The sequence below is a fragment of the Leptonychotes weddellii genome, chromosome 2, assembly GCF_054177405.1.
Source record: "Leptonychotes weddellii isolate Sample4059 chromosome 2, ASM5417740v2, whole genome shotgun sequence".
Lineage (NCBI taxonomy): Eukaryota > Metazoa > Chordata > Mammalia > Carnivora > Phocidae > Leptonychotes > Leptonychotes weddellii.
The window spans coordinates 121,152,807-121,180,716 of record NC_138370.1 but is presented as its reverse complement, the minus strand read 5'-3'; the positions used below and the strand labels follow the sequence as shown (position 1 = coordinate 121,180,716).

Here is a 27,910-nt window from a genome sequence, read left to right as displayed (position 1 = left end):
CTATAACCCATCCCATCTAAAACATAAATGTTATTTTTAGAAAACAGCACACATACAGTGTATTTCTATTATTATCTAAAATCTTTTGATTCAATTTCAGTTCTTTTCTTTCTTAGAAAGGTAGTTAAGAGGACTCCCTCTTGTGGTATGTACAGATATCAGAGAGAACTGTAGATCTGTACAGTTATTGTATATAGGGCATTCTCCAAATGCAGCAGATATGGACTTGGTAAATCATGTACACAAACTTTTTAAATACCAAATCATTTGAAAAGGTGCTAAGGGAACTTGGTAAAGAGATTTTAGGCAGTCCTGTTGAAAAGTGAACATATGACCCTATTAAAAAGTATTTGAATTTTTGTACTGAATTTATAGAAAAAATAAGTTGATAAATATGTAAGTTAAAGATTCTCCCTGGCCTTTTTTTTTTTTTTTTTGAATAAAAGAAAAGAAAATGTGTCTTTTAGTGTTTTTGCTTTCAAAACTATGCTTACCACTTTGACCACCCCTGTCTGTGGCCTAAACTAAGTCCTAGTGGGAAAAATGTTATATAATTTCCACTCATTGTTCTAAGTAAAGCATAGTTAAAGATTCAAGAAGTTGAATGTGAGCGGGTAGCTCCACTCTGAAAGTTTTGGCTCCTTTTGTTTTGTGAGCTCTGGAGGGCAGTCTTTTCTTTCTTAAGCCTAGGGTCTAAGCTAAAGGAGACTGTTATTTTTTGTTTCTTGTTTTTATTTTTCTGACTGGTTTGGAGAATTGTCTCCTGATTTTGTCCAGGACTTTATGAGAAGGTTTCTGTTTGTTTCTTTTATTTCATCTCCTTAAGAGCAATCCTATATTCTTTTTCTGTCAGCTTCAGCGACAGACTATGAATGGTAGCATGCTGGTTTAAGGAAAATGGTTAGGTTTATTTTATTTACTTTCCTATCTTTATTAAACATTTAATACTTGAGAATGAGACAGGAAGAAGCTAAGAGGACTAATATGATCATCAATAATAATTAAAATGCATTTGTTGAAATAGAACCTTTATAGACAAATAGTGAATTAGAAATAATCCCAGTATTTGGAATAAAATATATTCTTCTGTTGCAGAATAACAGATACCATTGGACCAACAGAAACCTCAATTGCACCAAGACAAAGACCAAAGGCCAACTCTACTACCGCCACTCCCAGTGTGCTGACCATTCAAAGTTCAGCAACACCTGTTAAAGTCCCTGCTCCTGGTGAATTTGGTAACCACAGACCAAAAGGTAATAACACCCCTGCCAACCTTGTCACCTTTATAGTTAACTTAAACCTTTTATGGCTTGATTTTCTAGGAGTATAAATTATTGGCACTTACTATTGTGAAGCAGATAACTTAATGCTGGAAGAAATTTTCTGCTGATGTCTGATAAACCCAACTTATTGTTTTCCTAAAGTTGTAAGCAAAAGTAGTTACTGGTAATATAAAAGTATGGTACAAAAAACTTCCAATTTGCTTATTCATAGAGTCATCAACTAGTAGGGTTTGAGGTTGGTAATAAGGTTCAAGAGTATAGAAAATTCTGTATTGTGTTGGAAAGGAGGAAGTTGAAACTCTAGCCTTAAAAAGTTGTATGTCTTTTCACTGCATCTAGAGCCTTGGCGGAGGAGTCTATCTTGGGTCATGTGGATATTACAACACAGAAACCTGTCTTCTCATCTGATTTTGAGATTTGTTTTTCTAATCTAAAATATCTTCAGAGCATTACGGTACAGTGTAGTACTTAAAAATTCCCCAAGAAAATCTGTCTAATATTAGATAATAAACTTGTTCTCTCAAGGGTCTGGGGATATAACTTGTAGGCCCATCTCAAGAAAACCTGTTTTGCACTTTATTTCATGATATAGCTGTTTTGCTTTAATGTTAAAATGTTTTCAATTAAGATGTTTTCAATTAGTATACTCTAATGGTTAAGAGCCTACACTTGGCGCCTCATGAACCTGAATGTGAGTTCTGTTTTTCCCATTTCTTAGTAATGTATGTTATAAAAATTCTGGTACCTATTTGATAGGATTGCTGTGAGGATTAAATAACTGCTTAATATAATCCCTTGCCACATAGTATGTCCTTAAGAAATGTTAAATATTAGCTACTATTACTACGATTAAGTATATACTCAGGGAGGGTAATGTTTATTTTACCTGATGCATTGCTGCATACTTCTGTCATAATCAGGCACACCAGATGGAGGATTATTCCATGGAAAAGGGAAAATAGGGGGGTTGAAGCCTTTTGTGTCCATTTCTTAGCCTCACTGTTCTCTCCTGTAAAATGAGAATAACACCTGTTTTTCCTTTTACAAGAAACACATGACAAGGTGTGTGAAATATGGGAAGATTCTGTTTTGTAGTAAGCATTCAGTGTTACTTCTTTTTTCTTTCTACCATTTTGGGTTGGAGATCCTATTAGTCTCTGTCATGTATCAATGCCCTCCAGCCAAAGACCACTAGGAACATACTTGTGTTTGAACAAATTGGGTTTATTCCTCACATTTCATGGGAATCTGTGGGAGTATCTCAGTAAGATGGTGTTTGAAAGACTTATTGAAGGATTTGGGCTTGTTTTAGGTGTTTTGGGGGAAGCTTGAAGGAAGTGGGGCTTTGGATTGAATGCTGCCAGGAAGTGGATATGATATCATTACGTATCTTAATAAATCTTACTTCTCTAGAAGGAGGGAAGCAAAAGCCTCAATTGGTATAGAAGTAGCAGTCAGCCATAGTAGCCAGGATATGTCAGGGAGAGGTTTGGTCATTTTTTGGTTTGGACAATGTTCCTGATTTTGGCAGTGTTCAGATGTGATTATGGAGTGGTCTTATTGTCCTGATCCACCACGGTCACAGGAAGCCTTCTCTGATGTGGGCGTTCTGTGAAATTATTGTTTATTAGGAGCTGTGAGGGTCAGGCCTGCTACCATGGCAGGGATTGCATTTCTTTTCATCGTGCTTCCAACTTAGGTTGGAAAAATAACATTCCTTTTTCCCCTGTATGTGCATCTTTTAACATTTGTTCCCCCATTAAATATTATACAAGGAGTGACAAATGAATATATTCTTTTAAAATATTCAGACAGTATGGTAGTATTTGGGGGAAAAATGTCAAAGTCTCCATTATTTTTTTCTGCAGAGTAAACTAGCAGCAGGTTAATATGCATTTCCCAGGAGCACTTTTTATGTTCTTGCATGTATATATATAGATACAAATCACTTATGTTGTATTAACGTAAATGGATTCATACCATACATAGTTCTCTGCGCTTGATTTTTTTAACTCTTATGTCTAGGAGAGCCTTGCACATTAGTGCATATAAGTCTACCATGTAGTTTTTAATAGGTAGATGATATTCCACAGTGTAGATGTACCATAGTTTATATATAACCATTTAGGTTATTTCCAATATTTGCAATTATTAATACTGTTGTGGTGAACATCCTTATAACAGACTCTTGATTTCCATGTTAGAGCATTTGTCAGATACTGCCATATTGCCATCCAAAAAGACTTCAAAAATTTACACCATTAACAGCAGTGTGAGTGTCCTTTGATTCTTATCCTTGCCAATACCTGATAGTATTGGTTTTTTAAAATGTTTCCCTATTGATAGGTGAGGTATCTTTGTTTTTATTTTAATGTTCTTGATTAATACTACTGTTTCATGTTTACTGGCCATTTATTTTCGTCTGTGAATTATCTTTTGCAATTTTCTGTGAGATTGTTTTGTTTTTATTTTTTATTGCCCTTAAGATTTTGTATTTATGTATTCTGAATATTAGTTCTTTGCCATATATATTGTAAATATTTTCTTACAGTATGTCTTTAACTTTCCTGGTGAATTCACTTAACTTCTCTGAGCCTTAGTTTTATCACTTGCAAAACAGGGAATGATAGTATGATGATTTAATGATATACTTGAAAGCATTGTTTTCACGTAGGATTATTATGATGTTGTTTGGGATTTCTCTGGTGCTCTGTGGCCCTGGCTTAAGAACCAGGGCACTCCTTTTAGCTAGATATCACTAAAGCAAAGTCACAGTTTGTGAGGTGAGAGGTGAGCCACATGAGTTATTGCATGATGATCACTGGTGTGACTGGGCTTCACCCCCAGCGACGAGCATTCTACAGTTAAACATCAGGGTCCTAAAAGATGAACATAGCTGGGGAGCTTAACTTTTAATACTCTACTAAGTGGAAAGAAATGCACTTAAAAGGCTAATGGTGGTAATGTCTGTGTGGTAGAATTATGGTTTTAATTTTCTTCTGTATATTTTTATAAATGTTTCAAGACTAATTATAATGAACATGCATTTCCTTAGAATTGGGAAGTTATAAAACTATTTTCATAGAGGTGTTGTATTTAAGGCCTGGGGAGGTTTGAAGATATTGGTGAAAAAGAATCCTTCTCTCCCTCCTTGCACTCTCCTCCTTTTACCCCTGTAGGATTAAATAGCTGAACTTGAATTTATGGTAACTCATTGGAGGAGAATATAGAAATTATGGTATATCGCATTTCCTTTCTGATATTGTGTGTCTCTCTTTCATTAATTTCAAAAGTTTATTCATAGGGTTTGCCTTGGGTAAAATTTATGAAACTTATAAATATCCATCTAGGAGGCAGTGTTAATAGATTCACTACAATAGCATTTATTGAACATCTGTTATAATAGAGATTCCTTGGGGCCTTAATAGGTCAGTAAGTCCCATCTGTCAAAGGGCCCTAGTTAGGAAATGGCCATGAAGACAATATGTGCAAGGCAGAATGAAATGTTATAAACCGAGTGGAGGTGTTAGGTGAAGGAACGAGGAAGAGAGACTTGAGCTGAAGGGTAAGAAGAATTGCAGTAGGTGGCAGGCGGCAGTGTAGACAGAGAGAACCATATTGGCAGAGACACATGCCAGCTCATGCAGTAGCTGAGAAACAAGAAACAAAGGACCTGCCTGGTGTGTTCATGGAGAGATGAAGTAAGAAAGAAGCAGCGTTTCTAAGATGTTGACTTGTTCAGAGTTGTGGCTGACAAAATTAACTTCCACAGGTTCTTAAAATTACAGTAAACAGTCCCTTTAGACTATGTGCATATGGAAGTTTCTGTGTTATAAAGTAAGGATAAAATTGCCTTGGTTAATTAATGATCATTGAAACGAGTGTTTTGAAATCCAGCCATTTTGTTGAAATCTTGAGTATGTTAACATACGTTTCTGGGAACCACTTCTAGGAGCACTGAGACCTGGAAATGGCCCTGAGATTGTACTGGGTCAGGGGCCCCCTCAGCAGCCTCCACAGCAGCATCGAGTACTTCAGCAGCTACAGCAGGGAGACTGGAGATTGCAGCAACTTCACTTGCAGCATCGTCACCCGCCGCAGCAGCAGCTACTTCAGGACGCCTGTATGCAGCAGGTCATTCTCCAGTTACTTTAGATACGGAAGGAGTGTTGTGAAGGTCATGCAATGGTTGACTGTCAGGGAACTCCCTGTCAGATCACAAGCACCGTGAACTCTAGATCCAAGTACACATTTGCCCAGTTTCCGGGTTGTGGAGGAATATGTATTTTAATTGCATTCTGTGAGATTCTTAAGAATATTCTGTTGAAATAGGTTGCATCGTGGCTTTATGAAGCAAAGAAATGTTCGGTCATTGGGCATTATGAATAAACATGGCAATTTATGATGAATGTTATCTTTTTCAGGTTATGTTTTGAGTTAAGAAACAGATTAATAATGTTATTGTTGGAAAGGTGATATTTAGGCTTTAGAAGTAACACTATTTTGGGTCTTTGTTCTAGTTTTTTTTTTTCTGCCTGGGTTGGGGTGTGTGTATGTGTGTGTGTGTGTGTGTGTGTGTATGGAGGGGTGGCATTTATAGTTGGAAGGGACATAGAAAAACATGACCTTAAGTTCTCTTCTGTCCTTTGCCTTATCAGAACCTGCAAATTTCTAGTTTCATTAAACTATATTAAATTTAATGACTTGTCACAATTGCCTTTCCATCATTTCCTGAAATGTTTTGGAGCCTAGTAAATGCATGGCACTACTCATGGGTGGCTCCCTCTTCTGGTCTTGACTAATAGACCCAGAGCAGAACATAGTTAAGTAGACGGTGCCATTGGATTGCCGGAAGGTGTCATTGAAGGGGAGATAGAAGAGATTGGGAATTTACTATGAGTCCTGCACACAAGTTACTTCAGGGGTTCTCATCAACTGGTGAATATGTTTAGGTTTAGTTTTCTTCCAAACACCCTTAAACTGTGCTGGGAATGGTTTCAGTTGACTCTGTTACGTTTCACTGATAATTTTCAAACCAACGCCAATAAGCACATGTAAGTTATAGTCAGGTACAGACTATAGTTCTTTTACATTGGTGTTTGGATTACTAGTACTGAAATCGTTGTTATCATGGTCGGCTCAGTACCAAAAAACCACCCCCAAAACCAAAAAAACTGTGGCACAAAAAAGACTGCATAATATTGATGAATTTCTTTGTTTTTTCATTGTAGTATCAACAGGCAATGCAGCAGCAACAGATACTTCAACAACAGTTTTTAATGCATTCCGTGTATCAGCCGCAACCTTCTGCATCACAGTATCCTACAATGGTAAGTGTTACATGATTTCTAGATATTTCTCTCTGAGAATACATTCCAGTGTTGGAATTTCCGGTATGAACGGTATTATTCAGAATTTAATTATTCAAATTCAACTCCAGTCAGTTAATTAACACATTTTTAACAAAGCCACTGGTGTGTTCTAAAGCAGTTTGACATTGGTCTGAACTGTAACACCTGAATTTGGTACCTTGTAACTGATCGATGGTATTTTTCTCTTACCTCATAATATAAGGGAAATGATCTCTTTCCCATGGTCTTTTGTCATATGTCTCTTTCATTTGGCACATGTCTGTTGAATAAAAAAAGAAACCCAAAGAGAAATTGGCATTTGCTTCAGAGAATAGTGTGACCTTTTTTTTTTTTATAGCAACTGCTGTACTAGTGACTGTAAGCTACTCTCTTGTCTTTTTCTTAAACTATTCAAAGGAGGATTTTTGAATCCTGTCAAGTGAGCCTAACTTCACAACTTTTTTTTTTTGAGGTATAATTGACATAACATTCTATTGGTTTCAGGGATACAACTGTAATGATTTGATAATTGTATATTTTGCAAATGATCACCATAATACATGCAGTTAACTTCTTAAATAGACTTATTTTTATCTTGCTATGATATTCTAGTTGCAAGCTGTTCCTTTCTATGTAAATTGTTCTTCAGGCTTCTGATTTTTCTGCCAGCGTAAAAAGGAAAGACTGTAGTAAATAGGTGTGATGCTGACTGTGCTTTAGTGACATTGGGCCCTATTTTGTGTAATGGCATTTCTTGTTTCAGGTGCAGCAGTCCCAGCAGGCTTTCTTGCAGCAACAAATGCTAGCTCAGCATCAGCAATCCCAGCAACAGGCTTCACCTGCCTATCTTACCTCCCCTCAAGAGTTCCCGCCCGCCTTAGTTTCCTATACTTCATCACTTCCAGCTCAGGTTGGAACCATAGTGGACTCCTCTTACAGTGCCAATAGGCAAGTATTTTTCCAGTGAATGCGAAAGAAATGATTGTGGAAGTGGGTGTAAATGTGGAGTGGAGTCCCTAAGTGGCTCCTGAATTGAGAGCCCATCTTTTTGCAGAATCCTCCCTTTTCTCTCACTAGTCCTCTCTTCCTGGCCCTGAGCATCCCTGTCCTTCCTTGCATTTCTGTCGGTTAGGTCTGCTAATTGCTATTTGTAGGTGAGGCCTAGCGATATATCTAGCAGCATTTAAGGCTAAGGAAATGAGTGGCTTATATGTTAAGACATTCTTTGTAATTTAAATAGAAACAAAACCCTGATGGGCTACTTTAGTAGTTTAAAAAAATAATCCTTGGGGCGCCTGGGTGGCTCAGTTGGTTAAGCGACTGCCTTCGGCTCAGGTCATGATCCTGGAGTCCCGGGATCGAGTCCCGCATCGGGCTCCCTGCTCAGCGAGGAGCCTGCTTCTCCCTCTGACCCTCCCCCCTCTCATGTACTCTCTCTCATTCTCGCTCTCTCAAATAAATAAATAAATCTTTAAAAAAAAAAATAATCCTAGTAGACAAGTTAATTTAATTTTGTCTACTTATATATTATTACTTTCAATTAATTTGATAATATTTACTCATAAAGTTTGTCTAATTTGGTCTAATTCAAAGAGGTACAAAAAATAGTAATGTGTCATTTGGTTCATTTTTAAGATAGTGCAAGCTTATTGCAACCATAGCCTAATATATTTTGGATATTTAGATGTATTTTGTTAGTAGAGTTATTTTTCATGGATAATTCATATTGAAAACATTACAATAAAGAACTGTAGTATAAATTTTCTCAAACTCAGATTTGAATTGGGGCGTGCTTAAGGATTTTGTAATGAAAAATCTGTTGACCATTATGAATATTTCCTACTATTTTTAGATACATAGGAGGAAGTAGCTATTAGAACTTTGATTATGTGTATGTGTGTGTGTGTGTGTGTGAGAGAGAGAGAGAGAGAGAAAGAAAGGGAGAGAGGGAGGGAGGGAGGGAGGAAACAAATGGATTTATTGAAATGTTTTCCTAAATCAAAAGTTTAGAGGCATGAATTAGGACAAGTATGTCTAAGTGCAGAGCAGGGCATAAGATCAGAGGCTGGTTTAAAGATCCAGATTGGTATTTGCCAAATTATTTGTTGTTTGCCTACTCTAGTTAATTTCCAGGCTGGTTTGAAGGAGAGGTATCCAGGGGTTCTTAAGTTAAGAAATCTTTAGACTCTCACCTTCTCTTAAAAGCCAAGAGACCTATTAGATAACTTTCATAAAACGAGTGGTTCCAGGCTCCAAACTATATAGATACTTAAAATGCCATGAATTAGGGTGCCTGGGTGGCTCAGTTGGTTAAGCGACTGCCTTCGGCTCAGGTCATGATCCTGGAGTCCCGGGATCGAGTCCCGCATCGGGCTCCCTGCTCGGCAGGGAGTCTGCTTCTCCCTCTGACCCTCACCCTTCTCCTCTCTCTCTCTGTCATTCTCTCTCTCTCAAAAAAAATTAAAAAAAAAAAAAATTAAAAAAAAAATTAAAAAAAAATGCCATGAATTATTTATTATGTAGAAAATAGCCCTCATCTAGTTTTAGCTAATTCATAAAGCACTCCCAACAGTTCATCTTTTCTTGGTAGCTGTATAGAGAATGCCTTTGTCAAAAGGAGAATTGTTGTGGTGTCTCAGCATAACCAGGACATAAGATCATCTTATTCAATAGGGATTTTAGGGTGATACTGTTTGACATGGCAACTGATTATCACTTTAGGGCTATTCACTATGATAATCGTAATATTTATTGAGTGCTGATTTCTTTTTCTAGGCACTGTTCTCTTTTTTTCTTTTTAAAAAGATTTTATTTATTTATTTGACAGAGAGAGACACAGCGAGAGAGGGAACACAAGCAGGGGGACTGGAAGAGGGAGAAGCAGGCTTCTCGCGGAGCAGGGAGCCCGATGCGGGGCTTGATCCCCGGATGCTGGGATCATGACCTGAGCCAAAGGCAGATGCTTAACGACTGAGCCACCCAGGCGCCCCTAGACACTGTTCTCTTTATATGTATTAAATAATCTTCTCAGTAACCTTATGAGGTAGATACAGTTCCTCCTATTTTACAGATGAGGAAGCTGAGAGAGGTTAAGGAACTTGCCCGAGGGTACACATCAAGGCAATTCAAATCCCAGGTGGTGTTGTCAGTCTATGCCCTGATCTGCCATCTCCATCATAATAAAAGGATCTGATTTTCTAAGTTATTTAGAAAGTATGAACTAGGCCTCTTTAGAATTTTCAATTCTAATGTTTTTTTCCTTCTTTTCCTCTCTTAATTATTACTATAGGTCAGTTGCTGATAAAGAGGCAGTTGCAAATATTATAAGTCAGAAGAACATCAGTAACCCACCTGATATGTCAGGGTGGAATCCTTTTGGAGAGGATAATTTCTCCAAGTTAACAGAAGAGGAACTGTTGGACAGAGAATTTGACCTTCTAAGATCAAGTAAGGGACACTTGAAGGCTTATTTTGCTTCACAGTAAAATAACAGCTCTATAATTATTCAGCAAGGCCAAAGACTGTTTTGAGATGGTAAATAGAGAATTCTTTTTGCGCATTGGAGGGCAAAAATCAGGCCATCTTCTTTTACATATACTATCAAACTATGTTGTGTGCATTAGAAATCAATTGCTTGGTAGTAGCTATTAAACCCAAGATTGCTAATAACATGCTGATTCCTAACACTTAAATACTGCATATCTTTGAATGTTAAATTCAGAGTATCTCTAAAACATGGAAAATTAATGTTCAAATGAAAAGGGAGACATCCATATCTTGCTTACTAATCATTTTGCTGCTCTGTTTTCTTGCACACACAGTAGAAGATACTGTGGTTCTGAGATGCCCTTTGAAAGTGCCTGAAAGAAAACATGGGCTACTACATTATGTTAATGTTTTGTAATGCCCTTTTAATGAGTGCTGACATAAAAGGGCTGCTTTGTTGTCCTGATATGGCAAAAGTTAAATAAATTATTTTCCACTTTGAATCAGATATCTCAATGTTTTTACTTGGAATCATTGCCTTTTCTTAAACTACCTAATAAATATGTCAAGCCTCACTACACGTATTTTAGAAAAGTTCTTTTTCGGAAAAGGGAAATGTGGAATGTTTTGAGGAGGTTGCAAAATAGCAAAAAGCTAACTTCTGGAGTATGTAGATAATTTTTAGGTTTCAGAGGCTTGTACGTGTGTGTGTGCACGAAAGCGTGCATGTGCATGCATATCCAAGTGTGTTTTCCTGTTTTGCATGTGAAAAGAAGGTCCTAATGGTTCCTCATTATAGTTCCTAGCTTCTATTTTATTTTAGGTAACTGACTTTATGAGAACATTTATTAGATGAATTGCTTTGTTCCCAAATGATATATATTTTATGTAAAATTTATAAATGCCCTGAATTCATGTAAGAATAGTTGTTTGGGATTTAAATTTGTATTTTACATATTGGTTATATGACTATGAAAACTTAAGTTGATGATTAATGCAGATATAAACATGAGTTTTGAACCTTTAATAAAGGTTTGTCAACTTTGGTGAAACCAAACTTACATCTTTTTATTAAAGAAAGTTTTTTTAAACCATGACTTTTTTGTTTGGCATTTTTAGTATACCTTACGTTGAGTAGCCCCAAAAGCCAAGTTCTAAAAAAAGGAAATAACGTATCTCTTTCTTTTGGGGGGATGACAGGGTGACATAGGGGTTAACCAAATCAATATAATTTATAGGGTTCTTCTGAAAGCAAAAGGTAAAATTAAAATATTCATTTTAATGTGTTCTGACCAGGATAGTAACTGAGGGTTTGCTAAATCAGTATTTTCCACTCTTTGGGTAAAACTCGTCCTTTTTTTTTTTTTTTTCCCCATCAGTTTATGGAATGGGTAAAATATTCACATTATTTTGTACCTTATAAATAAAAATGTGTCATTCAAACTCCCTAGAATTTGTAATGACAACCAAGTTTTATTTACTTAGCATAGGGAAGAATGGCATATAAAATATTCATGTATATATAACTTCATAAAAATTGGGTTTAGCATGTAAAACTCTTAGCCAGCTATTTGCTTTCAAACTTCAAGGTCAGATAACATTTGTAATTTTTGTATGTATCTGTGCACACGTGTATGCCAAAGAATTTAGACTTCATTGCATGTTAATTATGGAAAGATATTAAGTTCCAAATGAAAATGCAGGAGGAGCTTATCTGAAGGTCAAACTCAGAGCAACTCAGCCATTTGGGAAAATGCCTAGATGGTCCCTGAGCTATTGAAATAATTTCACTGTCACAAGGCTGATGTACTTAAATTGGCATCTAGTACCAGAAAACATACGTGAATTCTCATCCTTGGCAATGCCACTTAACTAGGTTGTAATCTCAGTAAAGTAACTTAACTACTGTCTCACTACCTCACAAACTGGGTATAGTGATGCTTGCTTATCTCATAAGGTGGTCAGGAAAATTAAATGAAATAATGTCTTGAAAGAGTCTGGGTACTCCACAAATGCCACTTCTTTGTTCTTCATCTTCTGTGTGTCTTTAGGCTCCCAACTCGAGGTTATTGCCCTTTGACCAGCATTTAAAAATTATATCTAAACTATCAGGTTTCTCTGCTGGCCATTAAAAAACCAGATTAGAAGGGGCTTTATGGGCAAACAACATCAACAGCAGAAATGACATATGACAATAAGAGAGAAGATAGAAAGTGTCTGTCTTCTTAATAATTGATAGTTGTAATAATGGTGTTCATAAAAGGTGAAATCTTTAATAAAGTTTATAAAGAAATTATTAATGTAGAGAGTATAGTTTAGAAAGATTTCCTTCCAAAGTGTTACTTAACTGTAATCTATTCAATCATCTTTAACACCTCTTTCATTCACAAGCAATAAGGCATCTAATATTTGATCCACTTGATAGGGGCTAAATTACCCTGTGGCATAAAAGACATCTTTTAGAACCTTAAGAGTTTCAGTGGAAGACTAACAGTGTAATGAAAATTAATTTTGGTTATTACTGGCTGCTTCCTTTGTCCTTAAAAACTTTTTCTAAAGTAAGTAAATTATTGATGCATGTGGAATAACAAATTTACCTTTTTTCTTAGCACAGATTTTATCAACAGTTTTCCAAAGTCTTTTCTAAAATAACTTATATTTGGTTTGTGAAATGCTCTCTAGTGAGAAACTGAATACCTTTATGTATGGTCCTTAAAAATATAGGCATTGCCCATGTAGTGATTGTTCAGAATAGTACATTGCCATTTGAGTTTTTATTTTTAAGATGGTACATGGTTATTTATTAAAACGAAAAAGGATATTCTGTCTAGGAAATATTTTACGTGTTTGAATATCCAAAAGGTGATTTAAAAATCATAATATATTTTGACATAGTAGAATTCCACAATATTAGTAGTTGGTAACAAAAACTGTTTTTTCGTGATCTTTAAGAAAACAGTTGTTGATTCCATCCATATACCAGTTGGCAAAGGGATTTAACATATAAAATAAACCAGGTTCTTGCTTTTGCTTTCAGCGTAACTGAATATTATTTATGGTTCGGAATTTTTCACCTGTTCTACTTAAAATCAAAACATTAAATCAAAATTAAGCATTATTAATAAAGCTGATCTCAGTGACATTTTTAAAGTTTAAACTTGTATTTTTCTTTGTCTTTCGTATCAAAACATCCAGATTAGTATGTAAACTTTAGAAATCTAACTGTGATAAAATTTAATACATTAAACACTAGATTACAGGTGTTTGCTTTGGGAAACTTTTTAACTTTTGTTTGTTCAAATAGTGGTGTAGCTTTGCATGTTAAAAGTAGTGCTTAACGGAATATTATTTTTTGTTGATGATGATTGTTTCTGTTTCAAACTGCATCACAACAACTAAAAGGAAGAATAGAAGAACCTAAAGACTGTGGCTGCTGTGCAAATTCTACTGAATGTGTTGTTTTTTTCCTATGAAGCCACAGAATGAAATAGATGTAAACATCTGTATTAGTTTGTTGTAAAGCATTAACTCCCACCATTTTAAGCTAATTCAGGTATATTGCTGTTTCTTCAGTACAGAATAACAAAACTTTTCAAATAGAATAGTTTCAAAAGTATCAGATGAAGACTGTACTTACAAAATTTATTCATTAGCCTTTCGGCTATTCAAGCCATTATCCATCCATATAAGCTGCAGAATTAACTTATTAGAGTATTTTAATTTTCTGATGATATTGTGGACTATACTTTGATTCTAGGATTTTTAAATCCTGTATTTTTTGCCATGTGTATCAATTAAAAATCCTGAAAAGATATTGTCTTTATTCACCAACACAGTTCTTTTGGGAAGGCAGGAGGAGGTAAGTTTCTTAATATTGGACAAATCAAGCCCAAGTTTTGTTCTAATGTGAACCAATTATTTGAAAATGGAAATTAAATTCATTTTAGGGGTGGCTGTATTTGAAAAGTAGCTCTATATACCGTTTCATTAGTTTTTAATAATAGGTAATTAATAATTTAAACAATTAATACGTGTATTTTGTATTTTGTGCCTTGGGACCCAGATTATCCTGTGAACTCTAGAAATCTAGGTGATTTAACAAAAATCCTCCATGGAAAAATTGATTCTGTGTTTTGTGGAACAGTGAGAACATGATTCATTTTATAGTGAGTTTGAATTCCGTTTTGAAATAATTGGAGAAATGAACTTTGCCATAGAACAGTGTCTCCATATTTTAAATTATGGGACTCACTATATAAAAAATGTTAGTTTATCCCTACATGACAACGTTTGTACTCTTGTCTTAACTACGTGGTGCTGTTTATACATTTACGTGAATTTACCATAAATTGATGGAGATAATATACCAGTGCATGAGGATTCAAAGAACCTTAGTGGTAACTGTGCATTTTTATATGCTGGGAACCATTGGTACAGTGCTGGTTTATAAACCTGGAGAGTATGTTAAAGTGTAGAATTCCAAACTCCTGCTCAGATAAATCTGATGCATTAGGTTTGTGGTAGGGCCCAGGTAGCTACATTTTATACAGGAATTCTAGCAATTATGATGCAGATGGTTTAGAAAGGAAGTTTGGTCCTAATTTAGACCTAAGTACCCACCCATATATACTGTCTTGATTTTCAAGAATCAGGGATCTTGGATATTGATATGCTGTGGCTATCACTCTGAGATAGTCTGTTTCATTTGTCCTTTCCCACTTCTTCTTTCCTTTGTCCTCACTCTGTTGTGAGTTTTCACTGTTAATCCATTTAATTTCCACTGTTAATCCATTACACTATTGGAACTCTTAAGTCTTGGAACTTTTGTTTGTGCATAAATCAATTGTCAGATATGTTGCCTTAACAAAATATTTATCATTTATTATATTACCAATGGAATTTTTTTTTAAGATTTTATTTATTTATTTGACAGAGAGACAGTGAGAGAGGGAACACAAGCAGGGGGGAGTGGGAGAGGGAGAAGCAGGCCTCCGATGTGGGGCTTGATCCCAGGACCCTGGGATCATGACCTGAGCCGAAGGCAGACACTCAATGACTGAGCCACCCAGGCGCCCCTTACCAGTGGAATTTTAAGTAAAATTTTAGATGACCCAAAGTTTCATGTGGATATTGCAGTTAGTTTTAGCCGTAAAAGCTGATAGTTGTGTCCATTGTCATAAAGATGTTTGAAGAATTGTCCATTGCAGTAATTAAGTGTATTTAGGATATTGCAGACTCTAGGGCCTCGCCTTCTCAAGATTGTGCTCCCTGGCCCAGCAGTATCATATCACCTGGGAGCTCGTTGAAGTGCAGAATCTTAGAATCCATCCCAGAACTCTCCAGTCAGAATCTGCACTTTAACAAATTCCCAGTTCACTGGAATGCACCTTCAATTTGAGAAGCACTGTCCTAGGAGATTCCTGCTTTAACTTGGGGCTTTTTGCTTCATTCTGAAGTTATAAGTCATCTTTAGGGAATTCTAGTTATATTTGGATTTTCTCTGCCTACACTGCAATGTCTTAGAACTCAAATGAAACCAGCATAATTTCTGAAACCATAGAATTTCTTAAACATGAAGGGTGTAGTCTTGGGAATGCTTATAATTCCTGAAAAAAGCAGAATGGGTTCCTAATAGTGTATGTTTGATTGCTAAGAATCAGAGGCTAGGAAGACAGGTTGCAAAAATCGAGATGTTCCCAACTGATCAGGTGCCTGCGATATGCTGTTTCAGAGCAAGGAAAGATAATCCCTACTTAGGGAAGTAGGGGACAGCAATTCTCTTCTTCACACACAGCAAGCCTGCTTCTGCATGAGTTAGAACCTTTGCTCTAGCTCTTCCCTTGTCTGGTGTGCTCTCCCCCAGGTATCCCTTCACTGTCTCCTTGAAGTCTTTTCTCACCTGGTACCAGTCAGAATCTCTCTGTTTATTACTGTGACTTGTGCCCACTCCCTTAATTCCTTTCCCCCTGCATTACAGTTTTCTCTATAGCTTTATTTTTTAACATTCTGTATATATTTCTCATTATACTCCTTGCTTTTTGTTTGTTTTTCCATGCCAGCATATGAACTCCAAGAAGGCAAGACTTTGTTTTGTTTGATGTTGCCTGCCCATTGCTTAGAACAGTGCCTGGCACATGCTAGATCTCAGATATCCATTGGATAAAATAATAAACTCTGTCATTAGGCTTTTAATGGTATGTGAATGATTTAATATGAGAAATGAACATCAGTGTAATAGTCAATTACTTTTTATTGCTGTTGAGAAATAAGATTGGCTATCTTATGAACAAATGACCATTTGCAATATTTTTTCCATATGTGTTTTTTGGAGAAAGCCTGCCAAATATGTCTCTGTTTAGTAAGCTGGGTTTAAGTTCGGGTCCAGTATGTTACAAGTTGAAGACAGCTGGGTATTTAAATAAACCAAACTAAGTTATTTATTAGGTTAATTGTATTTGTGAAATCTAGCACAGAGATGATGTTGTTAAGCTTGCCTTTGTAGCAACAAGTATCTATTAAACTCAGGACTACCCCTAATACTTACGAAAATGAACCCTGACTCTAATATTTTTCAAAAAGACTGTTGCTTTGTTTAATTTTATTTATACTGTTCCCTCTTGTTTTTTTTTTTTTAATTTAAAGACCGTTTTTATTTTATTTTATTTTTTTGTTTCATCTTATTTTTGCAGACAGGCTCGAGGAGAGAGCATCCTCAGATAAGAATGTAGACCCACTTTCTGCTCCACATAACCATCCTCCAGAAGATCCTTTTGGTTCTGTTCCTTTCATTTCTCACTCAGGCAAGTTACATATGTAACATCATCATCATTAAAAAATACACTCAAGAGCAGCAACAATAAAAATAACAACAACAACAAAAAAAGCCTTCTTAATATAAAGCCAAAGTAAGAATTAGGTGTTAGTTACAGAAAATAGAAAATTATTTTTACCTTTGCTATCCTGGTCTTCCTAATGTCATTCTTTCCATTGGGTTATTCAGGTGTGCCTTTTGCCAACATAGAAAAATGCTGATTTATACAGTAGAACATAACTTGCTTTTTATCTTTATTGTTGGATACCAGTGAAACAAATTCATGCATGAACATAGCTTTCCTTTTTATACATTTAAAATACATTTAAGGATATTTTTATACTCAGCTTTTTCTTAAAAATCCTGTATTTTCCTAGTTTATACATGCTCTTTTGTAGTTGTGTTTAAAAAGTATTGATTTTGTATGTCACAATAATTTTGTGAATATCCTCGCTTTAATTTCTTCATTTTGCTTTAATTTCAATTTAGAATTTAAATATTGTTATTACCATTAAGAAATACCTGTAGTAACATTTTCCAAGTAATCACTCAGTAAACACTGTCAAAGGTGCTGAATGGGATCCCACTTTGGCATAAATGGTTTTGTGTGTGTTTGTGTGTTCCTAATGGAAAAAAATGAGTTTGATCATAGAAGAGGGAAATATGCTAGAAGAAATAATGCCTTGATAGAAGGTAAAGGTTTTGTTTACCGTATTCAAAGTAACTATCAGCCATGTTCTTGCATTCTTTTCCTTGTATTTCTCACTCAAGCAAATCACGTATATGTAATAACATCATTGCTATCATTTAAAAAAATACACACCAGTGAGAAAAACAAAAGACACACCTTATAAACAAAAGAAAAACTTACAAATGTAAGTTTAATAAGAAATAGGTGTTCAGGATTTCTGATGAATACATTGAGGCAGTGTTAATAGTTTTTCAGTATTTAGGTTTGCAGCACAATAATTAGGAGTTTCTACATATTTTCATGTTCTGTATTTTACTCTTTGCCATTTATTGCAAACAGTGCATATTGTTGTCATTTTCTGCTTGCTTCTTTCAAATTATCTTTTTAGTGAATGGGATGATAATGTTAATTGAGTGGGGGAAGACCGTTTACTGTTTCTACTTAGTCTACACACATGCACACCCTCACACTCCCAGTAATAGTGCTATTACTTTTTTCAAACAAAGTGTAGTATTTCAGAATGGTTATTATAAGCTCTTAAGAACATAGGTATTGATCTGTTTGTGGCAGAAAATGGTTTCAGTTCTGCTGGCTCTTTTTCGTCCTCTGGAAGGGGTTGTATAATGCTTTTCGGGTTTGCACGTATCTGTGTAACTTCTTGGTTCTTTAAGATTCTGAAAGAACCCTGGGAAAATGAAGACTGGAATCAGGGACTAGAGTAAGCCTCAAGTGTTCAATGTGTACATTTTTTGAATATGTAAATATTTGTCACTGCTGTGTTCTAGTAGACCATGATTACATTTCCGTTCTTCTATAAGGTTTTGTTTTTCCTAGAGTTAATTATCATTACATTTATAAAAGTGACTATGTTTTGTTCCTTTATTTCTTTTTTTATGTATCTGTCATTGATTCAACTCCATTTAGAAGTATTAATTTCCTCCCATTTTACAGTGGCTACCGTTTTAATTTTTACCTGGTTACATCTCTCACGGAGTTCTGCAGTCTTCATTGGTTGCTTTCTGTAACTGCCACACGCTTATCATCCTGCTGTTTTCTTTTGCCCACCAGTCTTTTGGGAGTTCCTGGATCTCCTCTCTTTTCTTTCTTGGTTTGTTAGTAGAGCAACCCCTCTACTAGTTTCTTGAGAAAGTGTGCGCGGGAGGAAAAGTCTTAACCTTTGCTGCCTAAAAACATCTTTTTTCCTAACTGACATTTGATTGATAATTTGGCTGGGTAAATAATTCTACATTGGCTGTAATTTTCCCTGTGAATTTTTGAGGCATTACTTCATTGTATTCCAGCTTAAAAAAAAGAAAAGCCTTCAATTAGAGGAATATTCCCTATGCCCCTAACTCTAGGTCCCCATTCCCTCTATTATTTAGAGTCCCAAATACCTTTTCCCCCTATTTCTTTAATAGCTGCATGTACTCCAGAGTTGGTACAGTCAGCTTACCTACCTTAGTTTGTTCACATAGATGCATCTTTCTGATTTGTTTGGTGCCTTAGCTTATGCTATCACTTTTTCAGACTTTTTGGAAGCTTAAGGAAGATAATGTTTCGATAGACCATGTCTTAAATGATTCCAATCTAGCTTTTCCCCTTCTTGTTTTTAAACATTTTTGTATGGCCAAATTAAATTTTGTAAATACCCATTTATGCAGAAATCAAATAATTGTATCAAGAATATGTTTGTTGCTGTATGTGAGGGTAATATCTTATTCCATAAGTTGATACTTTAATTATCATGGAATTGTATTTACCTTTTTTTTTTTTTTTTTTTTTTTTATGTATTTACCTTTTATGTCAGGTTACTGAACTGTTAGTAGAGTGGTATATCATAATTATAATACTATAGTTCCAAAGCAACTTCGGAATTATAAAGTCCTGGGTATAAATCTTAGTTCTGTCACAGATTAGCCATGTGATATTGGGTGTTGCCTAATTTCTTAGAGGGTTTCTTTATCTGAAACTGCGGATAATATTAGCTACTCGATGAGATTATTGAAAGAATTAAAGAAGAGAATGTCACACAAAGCACGGCATTCTCGGTGTTGTTGCTTTTGTGGCTGTTGCTGGTAGTGCTATTACATAATATTTTCACTATTTACTAAATTTCAAAATCTCTGTGTTAAATAAGTTGTAGCTGCTGTCCAGCTAGTAGTACTACAAAATTCCTGGTAAGGTAGTATTCTCTTAACTACTGGCACCTTTAAATAACATGTAGAATCTGTTTATGAAGCTTTTCACTACCACGAACTGTTTTAATAGTGCTATTTCTATTTTTATTAGAGCGTTAACTGTCAGTATTCACTACAATACACACATAAAAATCATACTAAAAGCATGGTATTCATTCCCCATCAAACCCACATACTCTTCCTTCTCCCCAAGGCATCATTTTTTTTAAATTTTATTTTATTATGTTATGTTAATCACCATACATTACATCATTAGTTTTTGATGTAGTGTTCCATGATTCATTGTTTGCGCATAACACCCAGTGCTCCATTCAGTACATGCCCTCTTTAATACCCATCACCAGGCTAACCCATCCCCCCACCCTCCTCCCCTCTAGAACTCTCAGTTCTCAGACATTGCTGGTATAAACATTGGGGTGCACGTATCCCTTCGGATCACTACATTTGTATCTTGGGGGTAAATACCCAGTAGTGCAATTGCTGGGTCGTATGGTAGCTCTATTTTCAACTTTTTGAGGAACCTCCATACTGTTTTCCAGAGTGGCTGCACTAGCTTGCCCAAGGCATCATTTTACAGTTAGTTTGTATACCAACACAGGATGTGTGGCTCTGTGAATTAAAGTGTGAACTGCTTAATTTTAATAAACACAACTCGGAAACAGACTATTTGAGGAAATTTGTTGACATATAGGCTATATTAATTAGGTCACTGAAGTTTTTAGATTTCATATATTGCATTTCATTTTTAGTTAGGTTTGGTGAACTTACTCTTCCAAATCCCAGATCCACCTCATTATCTAACAGGAGGTTAAAATGAGTTTAGAGTTGGGAAAGGCCACATGATATAGAGCAAATATTTGATGGAACATAAACTATTACAGATTGTGAGTTTGAACACTGTCCTTTTGTAAGTGATGATGAATGTATTGCTTATGTTTTTAGATTCTAGTATGTAATTCTTGAAGATCAAGAATTTTGCTATTTCAAGATGTCAGTAATAATGGTTACAATTTATTGAATTCAATTTTATACATACAGTGGAAACTGAGGCCCAGAGAGCATCAATGACTGGCTTAAGGTCAGATAGTTTCTAAGTAGGAATCCAGCTCTGTCCGCTTCTAAACTCTTTTCTGTAAATAGTAGCAAAACAAATAAAGATGTTAAGTGGCCTGTTTTAAATAAAAATCTACATAATAGAAATGTCAGTTTTGTAGCATTTTTAATCTGGCTGGGAAATACTGTTCACAACTAACATGATTCTCTTTTTATACTTAGGCCTTGTCACTTGGCCTGTCTTCGGAGAAACAGTGCAGATTTTGATAAAGCCTTCTAATCCACTAATCCTTGGGCCTGGCATGGTGCATTGCTGAGGCTTGATGGCAGGCAGTATGCTGTCAATTCAAAGTGAGCTTTACAGTCTTTACAGCCCCTCCCTTGTACCCTAAATGATGAGACAACAGAAGGCATGTCATTACAATAGCAGTTTCAGGCCATTCATCCTCTATAATCTGATAGCAAAGAAAAGAACATCAACATAAAATTTCCTTGAAACTGGAAGCTTCTTATATGATTAAAAATGTACCACCTGTTTTATAACTAAAAGAGCTGTCCTCTAAAAGATGGAAACCTGATTGGAAGACTATGATGCAAACATGCCCCTCTCCCCACATTTTTTTTGACATTTTCTAAATATTTTGAATTTTTTGATATAGTTTATGAAAGTTCATTTATGTGATTCAAGAATACATTATTTGCAATATTTATTTAAAATAATGTGACATTAACTAGGATTTCACTCTTCTTCCCAAAATGTGTAAAAGAATACTCTAATAAATATATGAAAATATGAAAACTGACCTTACAAATTTAGCTTTTGAGTTTGGAATCCTCTCTTGGACTGGGCAAGACTATGATGTCTTTGAAATTTTAACATCTAGAAATTTCTTTTTGTGAAAACTCTAGCATGAAATGGATGAATTTATGCTCTTATATTTATTTGGCAGATTCATGTTCTTAAATTCATTTGGTGAGTTAAGCTTATTCTTCAGAAACTCCCAGTTGTTTTTACCTGGTTAGTCATTTTCCAGATCACTAGAATCAGGAGTAGTAGGTGAGTTTCACAATTGTTCAAGTGAATGATAAGCTTCTTGAAGTCAGGAAATGCTTTATTCATCTTTGTGTGCCATACAATACCTTGATGAATGAGTTCATTACTTTAGTAATCTAATATAATCTCTCTCTCTTTATACACACACACCCCCTAATATTTAATGAGCTTTTACTAAATAAAATGAATATTATTTAATGTTCAGCTCTATCAGGTAAGTTCCATTATTGCCTTTATAGATGAGGAAACGGAGGCTTTTTTGGACGTTTATCTTCTGTGGGTTTTGTAAAGTTGAGTATTAGTTCACTTGATGATGAAGCCTTATAGTATTTCTAGAATTCTAACCTACAGACTATAAAATACTCAGCACAAGATACGCATTGACAGTTCAACAAAACACTGTTTGCTGAAGTAGAAACAGTATTGGGCATTTTTTTTTTTTTAACTTTTCAGACATAACTTTGTAAAGGAAATCAAAAGAAATTCAGGACAGGTCTGTGGTTGTCTTTTGCTGCGGGTTGACGAGCTATGTTGAATATTTGCTGGTGATGATGTTCTACTGGTAGTTTAATTGTAGCATTTACAGATGAGAGTTTTAAACTAGTGTCAGCAGAGAAGTCATTCTGGCTTTGATGTGTATGGTCTTAAACTTGGGCGTTATTCAACTTTTTCCTAGTTTCATATTCCTCGTGTATAAAAAGACTACATCTCTAAAAATCCCTTCTTGTTTTTTGCTTTCAAATATAGTTGAAGATATGAAATAGGATTAAGGTCACCAAAAGAAAGAAATGGAAAGAGAAAAGGGAAAGCCAAGTAATGAGAACTGGATAATAACAATGCATATCTTTGAAGTGGTAGGAGGTCATGACAATGATCTGACATAGAGCAAGGGGACCACTTGTGAAGATGTAGTTAATAAAGTTGAAAAGGAAAGATTGTAACAGACCTTTCAAAGCATTTTCACCCTAACGTGGGAGCCTAATGGTGGGGAGTTAAGAGATAATGTATGAAGAGCCGTTGGCACTGCATTTGTGCGCTTGACAAGTATTAGTTACTATCCTCTCTGATTCATTTCTCAGTATCATTGGAAGCATATGGCAGGTACTCCATAAATAATCATGAAAGGATGGGGTACTACGCCAGTAATACCAACATAGCCCTTTACTGAGTACGTACCACACGCCAGCAGTGTTGTAAGCACTTCCCGTATGTTCTTACTTTAACCCTTGTTACAACTTTCGGAGGCAAATACTATTGCTATCCCTACTTTACAGGTGAGGAAAGTGAGACACTAAGTAGTGCATGATTCCAAGTCATCAAGGACACTTTCATTTAGTATCTTCTGCTTATAAAGGAAGGGAAGTATACTATATATTTTTATATAAACAGTTACCAAATGGTTAATGTGGTATTTAGATATTTAGTAAATGCTTTTTACTGACAGTACTGAGTAACTGAAGCATTGCTTTAGTTAGCTCTGCACTATTATCTTGAAATTCTATATATGGTATATATTAAGCCAGTGAGAATAACTTTAATCAGCAGAATTTCGGTAAGTTAGTACTAGTTCTCTTGACACTTACTTTAGTGATTTCACATTGTTGTAACCTTTTTTTTTTTTAGAGATTTTATTTATGTGAGAGAAAGAGAGAGAGCACAAGCCAGGGGGAGGGGCAGAGAGAGAGGGAGAAGCAGACTCCCAGCTAAGCAGGGAGCCTGACATGGGGCTCGATCCCAGGACCCTGGGATCATGACTTGAGCCAAAGGCAGACGCTTAACCCAGTGAGCCACCCAGGTGCCCCTGGTAACTTTTTTCCCCAACACTTTACTTGGAATTTCCCTGAGAGACCACTTATATGCTGCAGAAGAGAATTTAAGACTTTATAACCCTTTATTGCTGTTCTTAGTAATTTATCCAAATCTACATTGTCTATCTTAGTCACTCCCTTTATTTTCAGGACTTTGTTCTGATTGGATTTTGGCTGTTTGCAGAAATCAGACCAACCTCAAAAGATAAGGATTACTCAAAAAGCTGAAATTTTCATACTTTGTAGTTCCAAGGCACAAAGCAGAAATAACATCCTGACTAGAAGGCATCAAAATATTCTGTATTTAGTTTAAGGAAAGAAGAATGCCCCTCAGGGCCGAAAATAAAAGTTAGTCAATGTATGAAAATTTACAGTTTTACCAAAATCAATTAATAGAGAAAGGTAACTGAGGTATCCTGGGCACATTCTAGATAATTGTTTATGCTTTAAATACATGTTTCTAGTGCTTATTTTAATTATTATGGTAGCCTCCCTTCCACCCACTTGAAAAACAGCCATTTTTATATTAATACAAATCTTAGTAAATATAGGGATTATTAGGATTTAGGATATATTGAATTATAAGGAAACATTTAGACTGTACTTTTGGGAAATTAAGTAGTGAAATAATCCTGATTTAAATTTCATAGTAAATCACATGTGTAATATTTACTCTAACAACTGGAAGAAGCAATCTGGCCCCAGGAGCAAACAGTAGGAATATCTGAGTTCTTTTTTTTTTTAATTACAGGAATATGTTTAGGCAAAGAAATAGATCATAAAAGTTGATGGCACTTAGCTATGAAGTCACATTTTAAAGTACTATACATTGTACAGTTGATAACCAGCTCTATAACTAATACTTATTTTGACAGTCTTTCATGCCTATGGAACAGGACTAAAAGCCTTAGAATATATTGAAATAATTTTAAATTTTGTATAATTCTCATTTCTTTCTCAGTTCTTCTATAGTTCCACGGTGAAGAGGGGATGCTTAAGTAGATCACTTTTACTGCAGAAAGTAAAGTCTTATCTAGAATTGCTGTAACTTGCAGCCTGGAATTTAACTTTTCCTCAGCAGGAGTTACTGGAGAGAAATGACCACATGTATTTAAATTGTGTTGTAATGGTGCTTATTAACATTTAAGTTGCTCTTAGTATGCCATCAAAGGTTCATTGCTGCTCTTGATTCTCTTGTGAGAATGTGGGAAAAGAAAGGAATTTGGATAAATATCCTCTTAGTTTTATAAAGGGGAGACAATAAAAGAAATAAAACCAGTCTTTCTGTAACCAACAGAAAACTTCCCCAGTTGTCCATACTTTTCAGGGATGTAATCTGAAACCACAAAGATGGCATAGATCATTGTGTGTGCCCGTTCTTGGTCTTTTTGAAAGCAGTCTTTTTCAATTTCTTGTACTATGCACCCAACTACAGCTATTTAAAAATCAGAGATATAGTTTCCAGGATCCAGTATGCACCCTTGTGTGTGGATATACATTTGTGTGCCTACTTTTTTCTGGCCATTTTTTAAAATATATATATATATTAAATAATCTCTACACCCAGTGTGGGGCTTGAACTCACGACCCTGATACCAAGTCCCATGTTCTTCTGATTGAATCAGCCAGGCACTCCTTTTCTGGCCATTTCTAAAGTGGACCTGAACGCCGCTTGAATTAGCCATAGAATTGCACTCATCTCTGCGGCGCCTGCGGGGCTCAGTCGGTAAGCGCCTGCCTTCAGCTTAGGTCATGATCCTGGGGTCCTGGGATCAAGCCCTTCGTCGGGCTCACTGCTCAGCGGCACGTCTGTTTTCCCCTCTCCCTCTGACTCTCCACCCACTTGTGTGTGCATTCTCTCTCTCTCAAATAAATAAATAAAATCTTAAAAAAAAGAATTACACCCCCCGCCCCCCTCACTTACATTCACTGTTGACCACTGGGTCCAGAAAAGCAGCCAGAAGAGTGGAATTTGGTGGATGAGGTAATTGAGTTTGGCCTTGTTCTGGAGGTGATGATAGTTTACTATTGAGTGTTTATTGTGTGTTGGGCACTCTTCTAAGTCTTTCTTTATAACAATCCTATGAAATAGAACTGTTATTGTCATATTATTCCCTCAATATAATTTATATATTTCCTCATATTATGCTTAAGGGTACAAAGTATTGGCTATGATCTTATCAGAGATTGTTACTGGGTTAAGTTCATTAGCTGTGGATTAATTATGTATAATGAATATGTATAATGAGAGAATAATAGTAAATCCATAAGGTGAAATTGATATTAAAAAAGGAGAGTTTTCGTCCCGTATCGGGCTCCCTGCTCAGCGGGGAGTCTGCTTCTCCCTCTGACCCTCCCCCCTCTCATGTGCTCTCTCTCTCTCTCTCTCAAATAAATAGATAAAATCTTTAAAAAAAAAAAAAAAAGGAGAGTTTTCTTTTTCTTTTTTTCCCCTCAAGGAAAGAGTACATGATCATGGTTCTATTTAAAATGCTGAAAAACTAGAAACAACCTAGAGGTTCTATAGGTAAATGTTAAATCTTAAAATATTATAATGCAATGTTTTATCATGTTTCTATCAGAATTAATAATGACTATATTGATACCTGTAAACATGCATTAAAAATGGTAAATGAAAAACCCCACAAGTTTATATTCATATTGACAATTAAAAAAATGGATCTGGGGGTGCCTGCGTGGCTCAGTTGGTAAACCATTTGACTCTTAATTTCAGCTTAGGTAATGATCTGTGTTGTGAGACTGAGCCCCGCTTTGGGCACAGTGCTGGGCATGGAGACTGCTTAAGATTCTCTTTCTCCTTCTCCCTATGCCCCACCCCTCCCACCCTGCCAATGCTCTTTCTCTCTCTCCAAAAAAAAAAAAAAAAAGATCTGTATAGCATTTAACACAAAGAAATCTATACCTCTATTAATACAACTTTGAGAAGCTGACAGTGCAGACAGAATGAGTAGGAAGTGAGGAATGTGTTTTGGAAAGCACTAGTGGCCAGTTGGGTAAAGGAAACAGTTAATTTATTTTGTTAATTTATTTTTTGTTTTATATGTCATTTTATTTATTTATTTTTTATTAACATATAATGTATTATTTGTTTTGGGGGTACAGGTTTGTGATTCATCAGTCTTACACAATTCACAGTGCTCACCATAGCACATACCCTCCCCAGTCACCTAGCCACCCCATCCCTCCCACCCCTCTCCACTCCAGCAACCCTCAGTTTGTTTCTGAGACTAAGAGTCTCTTATTGTTTGTCTCCCTCTCTGGTTTCATCTTGTTTCATTTTTCCCTCCCTTCCCCTATGATCCTCTGTCTTATTTCTCAAATTCCTCTTATCAGTGAGATCATCTGATACTTGTCTTTCTCTGACTGACTTATTTCTCTTAGCATAATACTGTCTAGTTCCATCCACGTCATTGCAAATGGCAAGATTTCATTTTTTTTTTTTAAAAGATTTTTTATTTATTTATTTGAGACAGAAAGAGAGAGAGCACATGAGAGGGGGGAGGGTCAGAGGCAGAAGCAGGCTCCCTGCCGAGCAGGGAGCCTGATGCGGGACTCGATCCAGGGACTCCAGGATCATGACCTGAGCCGAAGGCAGTCGCTTAACCAACTGAGCCACTCAGGCGCCCAAGATTTCATTTTTTGATGGCTGCATAATATTCCATTGTATATATATACCACATCTTCTTTATCCATTCATCTGTTGATGGACATCTAGGCTCTTTCCATAGTTTGGATACTGTGGACATTGCTGCTATAAACATTGGGGTGCAGGTGCCCCTTCAGATTACTACATTTGTATCTCTGGGGTAAATACTCAGTAGTGCAGTTGCTGGGTAGCAACTATTTTCAAAATAGGGTAGCTCTATTTTCAACTTTTTGAGGAACCTCCATACTGTTTTCCAGAGTGGTTGCACCAGCTTGCATTCCCACCAACAGTGTAGGAGGGTTCCCCTTTCTCCGCATCCTTGCCAACATCTGTCATTTTCTGACTTGTTAATTTTAGCCATTCTGACTGGTGTGAGGTGGTATCTCATTGAGGTTTTGATTTGGATTTCCCTGATGCCAAGCGATGTTGAGCACTTTTTCATGTATCTGTTGGCCATTTAGATGTCTTCTTTGCAGAAATGTCTGTTCGTGTCTTCTGCCCATTT

At 35.9% G+C, this 27,910-nt stretch overlaps 2 protein-coding genes across 3 annotated transcripts in view; both read left to right on the top strand.

The window, feature by feature from the left end:
- The window catches only part of ANXA3 (annexin A3), a 295,648-nt gene that overhangs the window by 255,537 nt on the left and 12,201 nt on the right, over window positions 1-27,910 (top strand). The gene's annotated exons all lie outside the window — the stretch shown is intronic.
- Window positions 1-27,910, top strand: part of BMP2K (BMP2 inducible kinase) — a 124,707-nt gene that overhangs the window by 84,596 nt on the left and 12,201 nt on the right. The window contains exons 10-15 of one of the 2 annotated variants that reach the window (XM_031041216.2): window positions 1,096-1,256; window positions 5,239-5,420; window positions 6,518-6,616; window positions 7,401-7,585; window positions 9,927-10,084; window positions 16,813-16,923. In XM_031041216.2, coding sequence (XP_030897076.2) covers window positions 1,096-1,256; window positions 5,239-5,420; window positions 6,518-6,616; window positions 7,401-7,585; window positions 9,927-10,084; window positions 16,813-16,923 — 896 coding nt within the window. The remainder of the gene's footprint in view (window positions 1-1,095; window positions 1,257-5,238; window positions 5,421-6,517; window positions 6,617-7,400; window positions 7,586-9,926; window positions 10,085-16,812; window positions 16,924-27,910) is intronic. The other variant, XM_081812264.1, reaches the window with a different exon arrangement.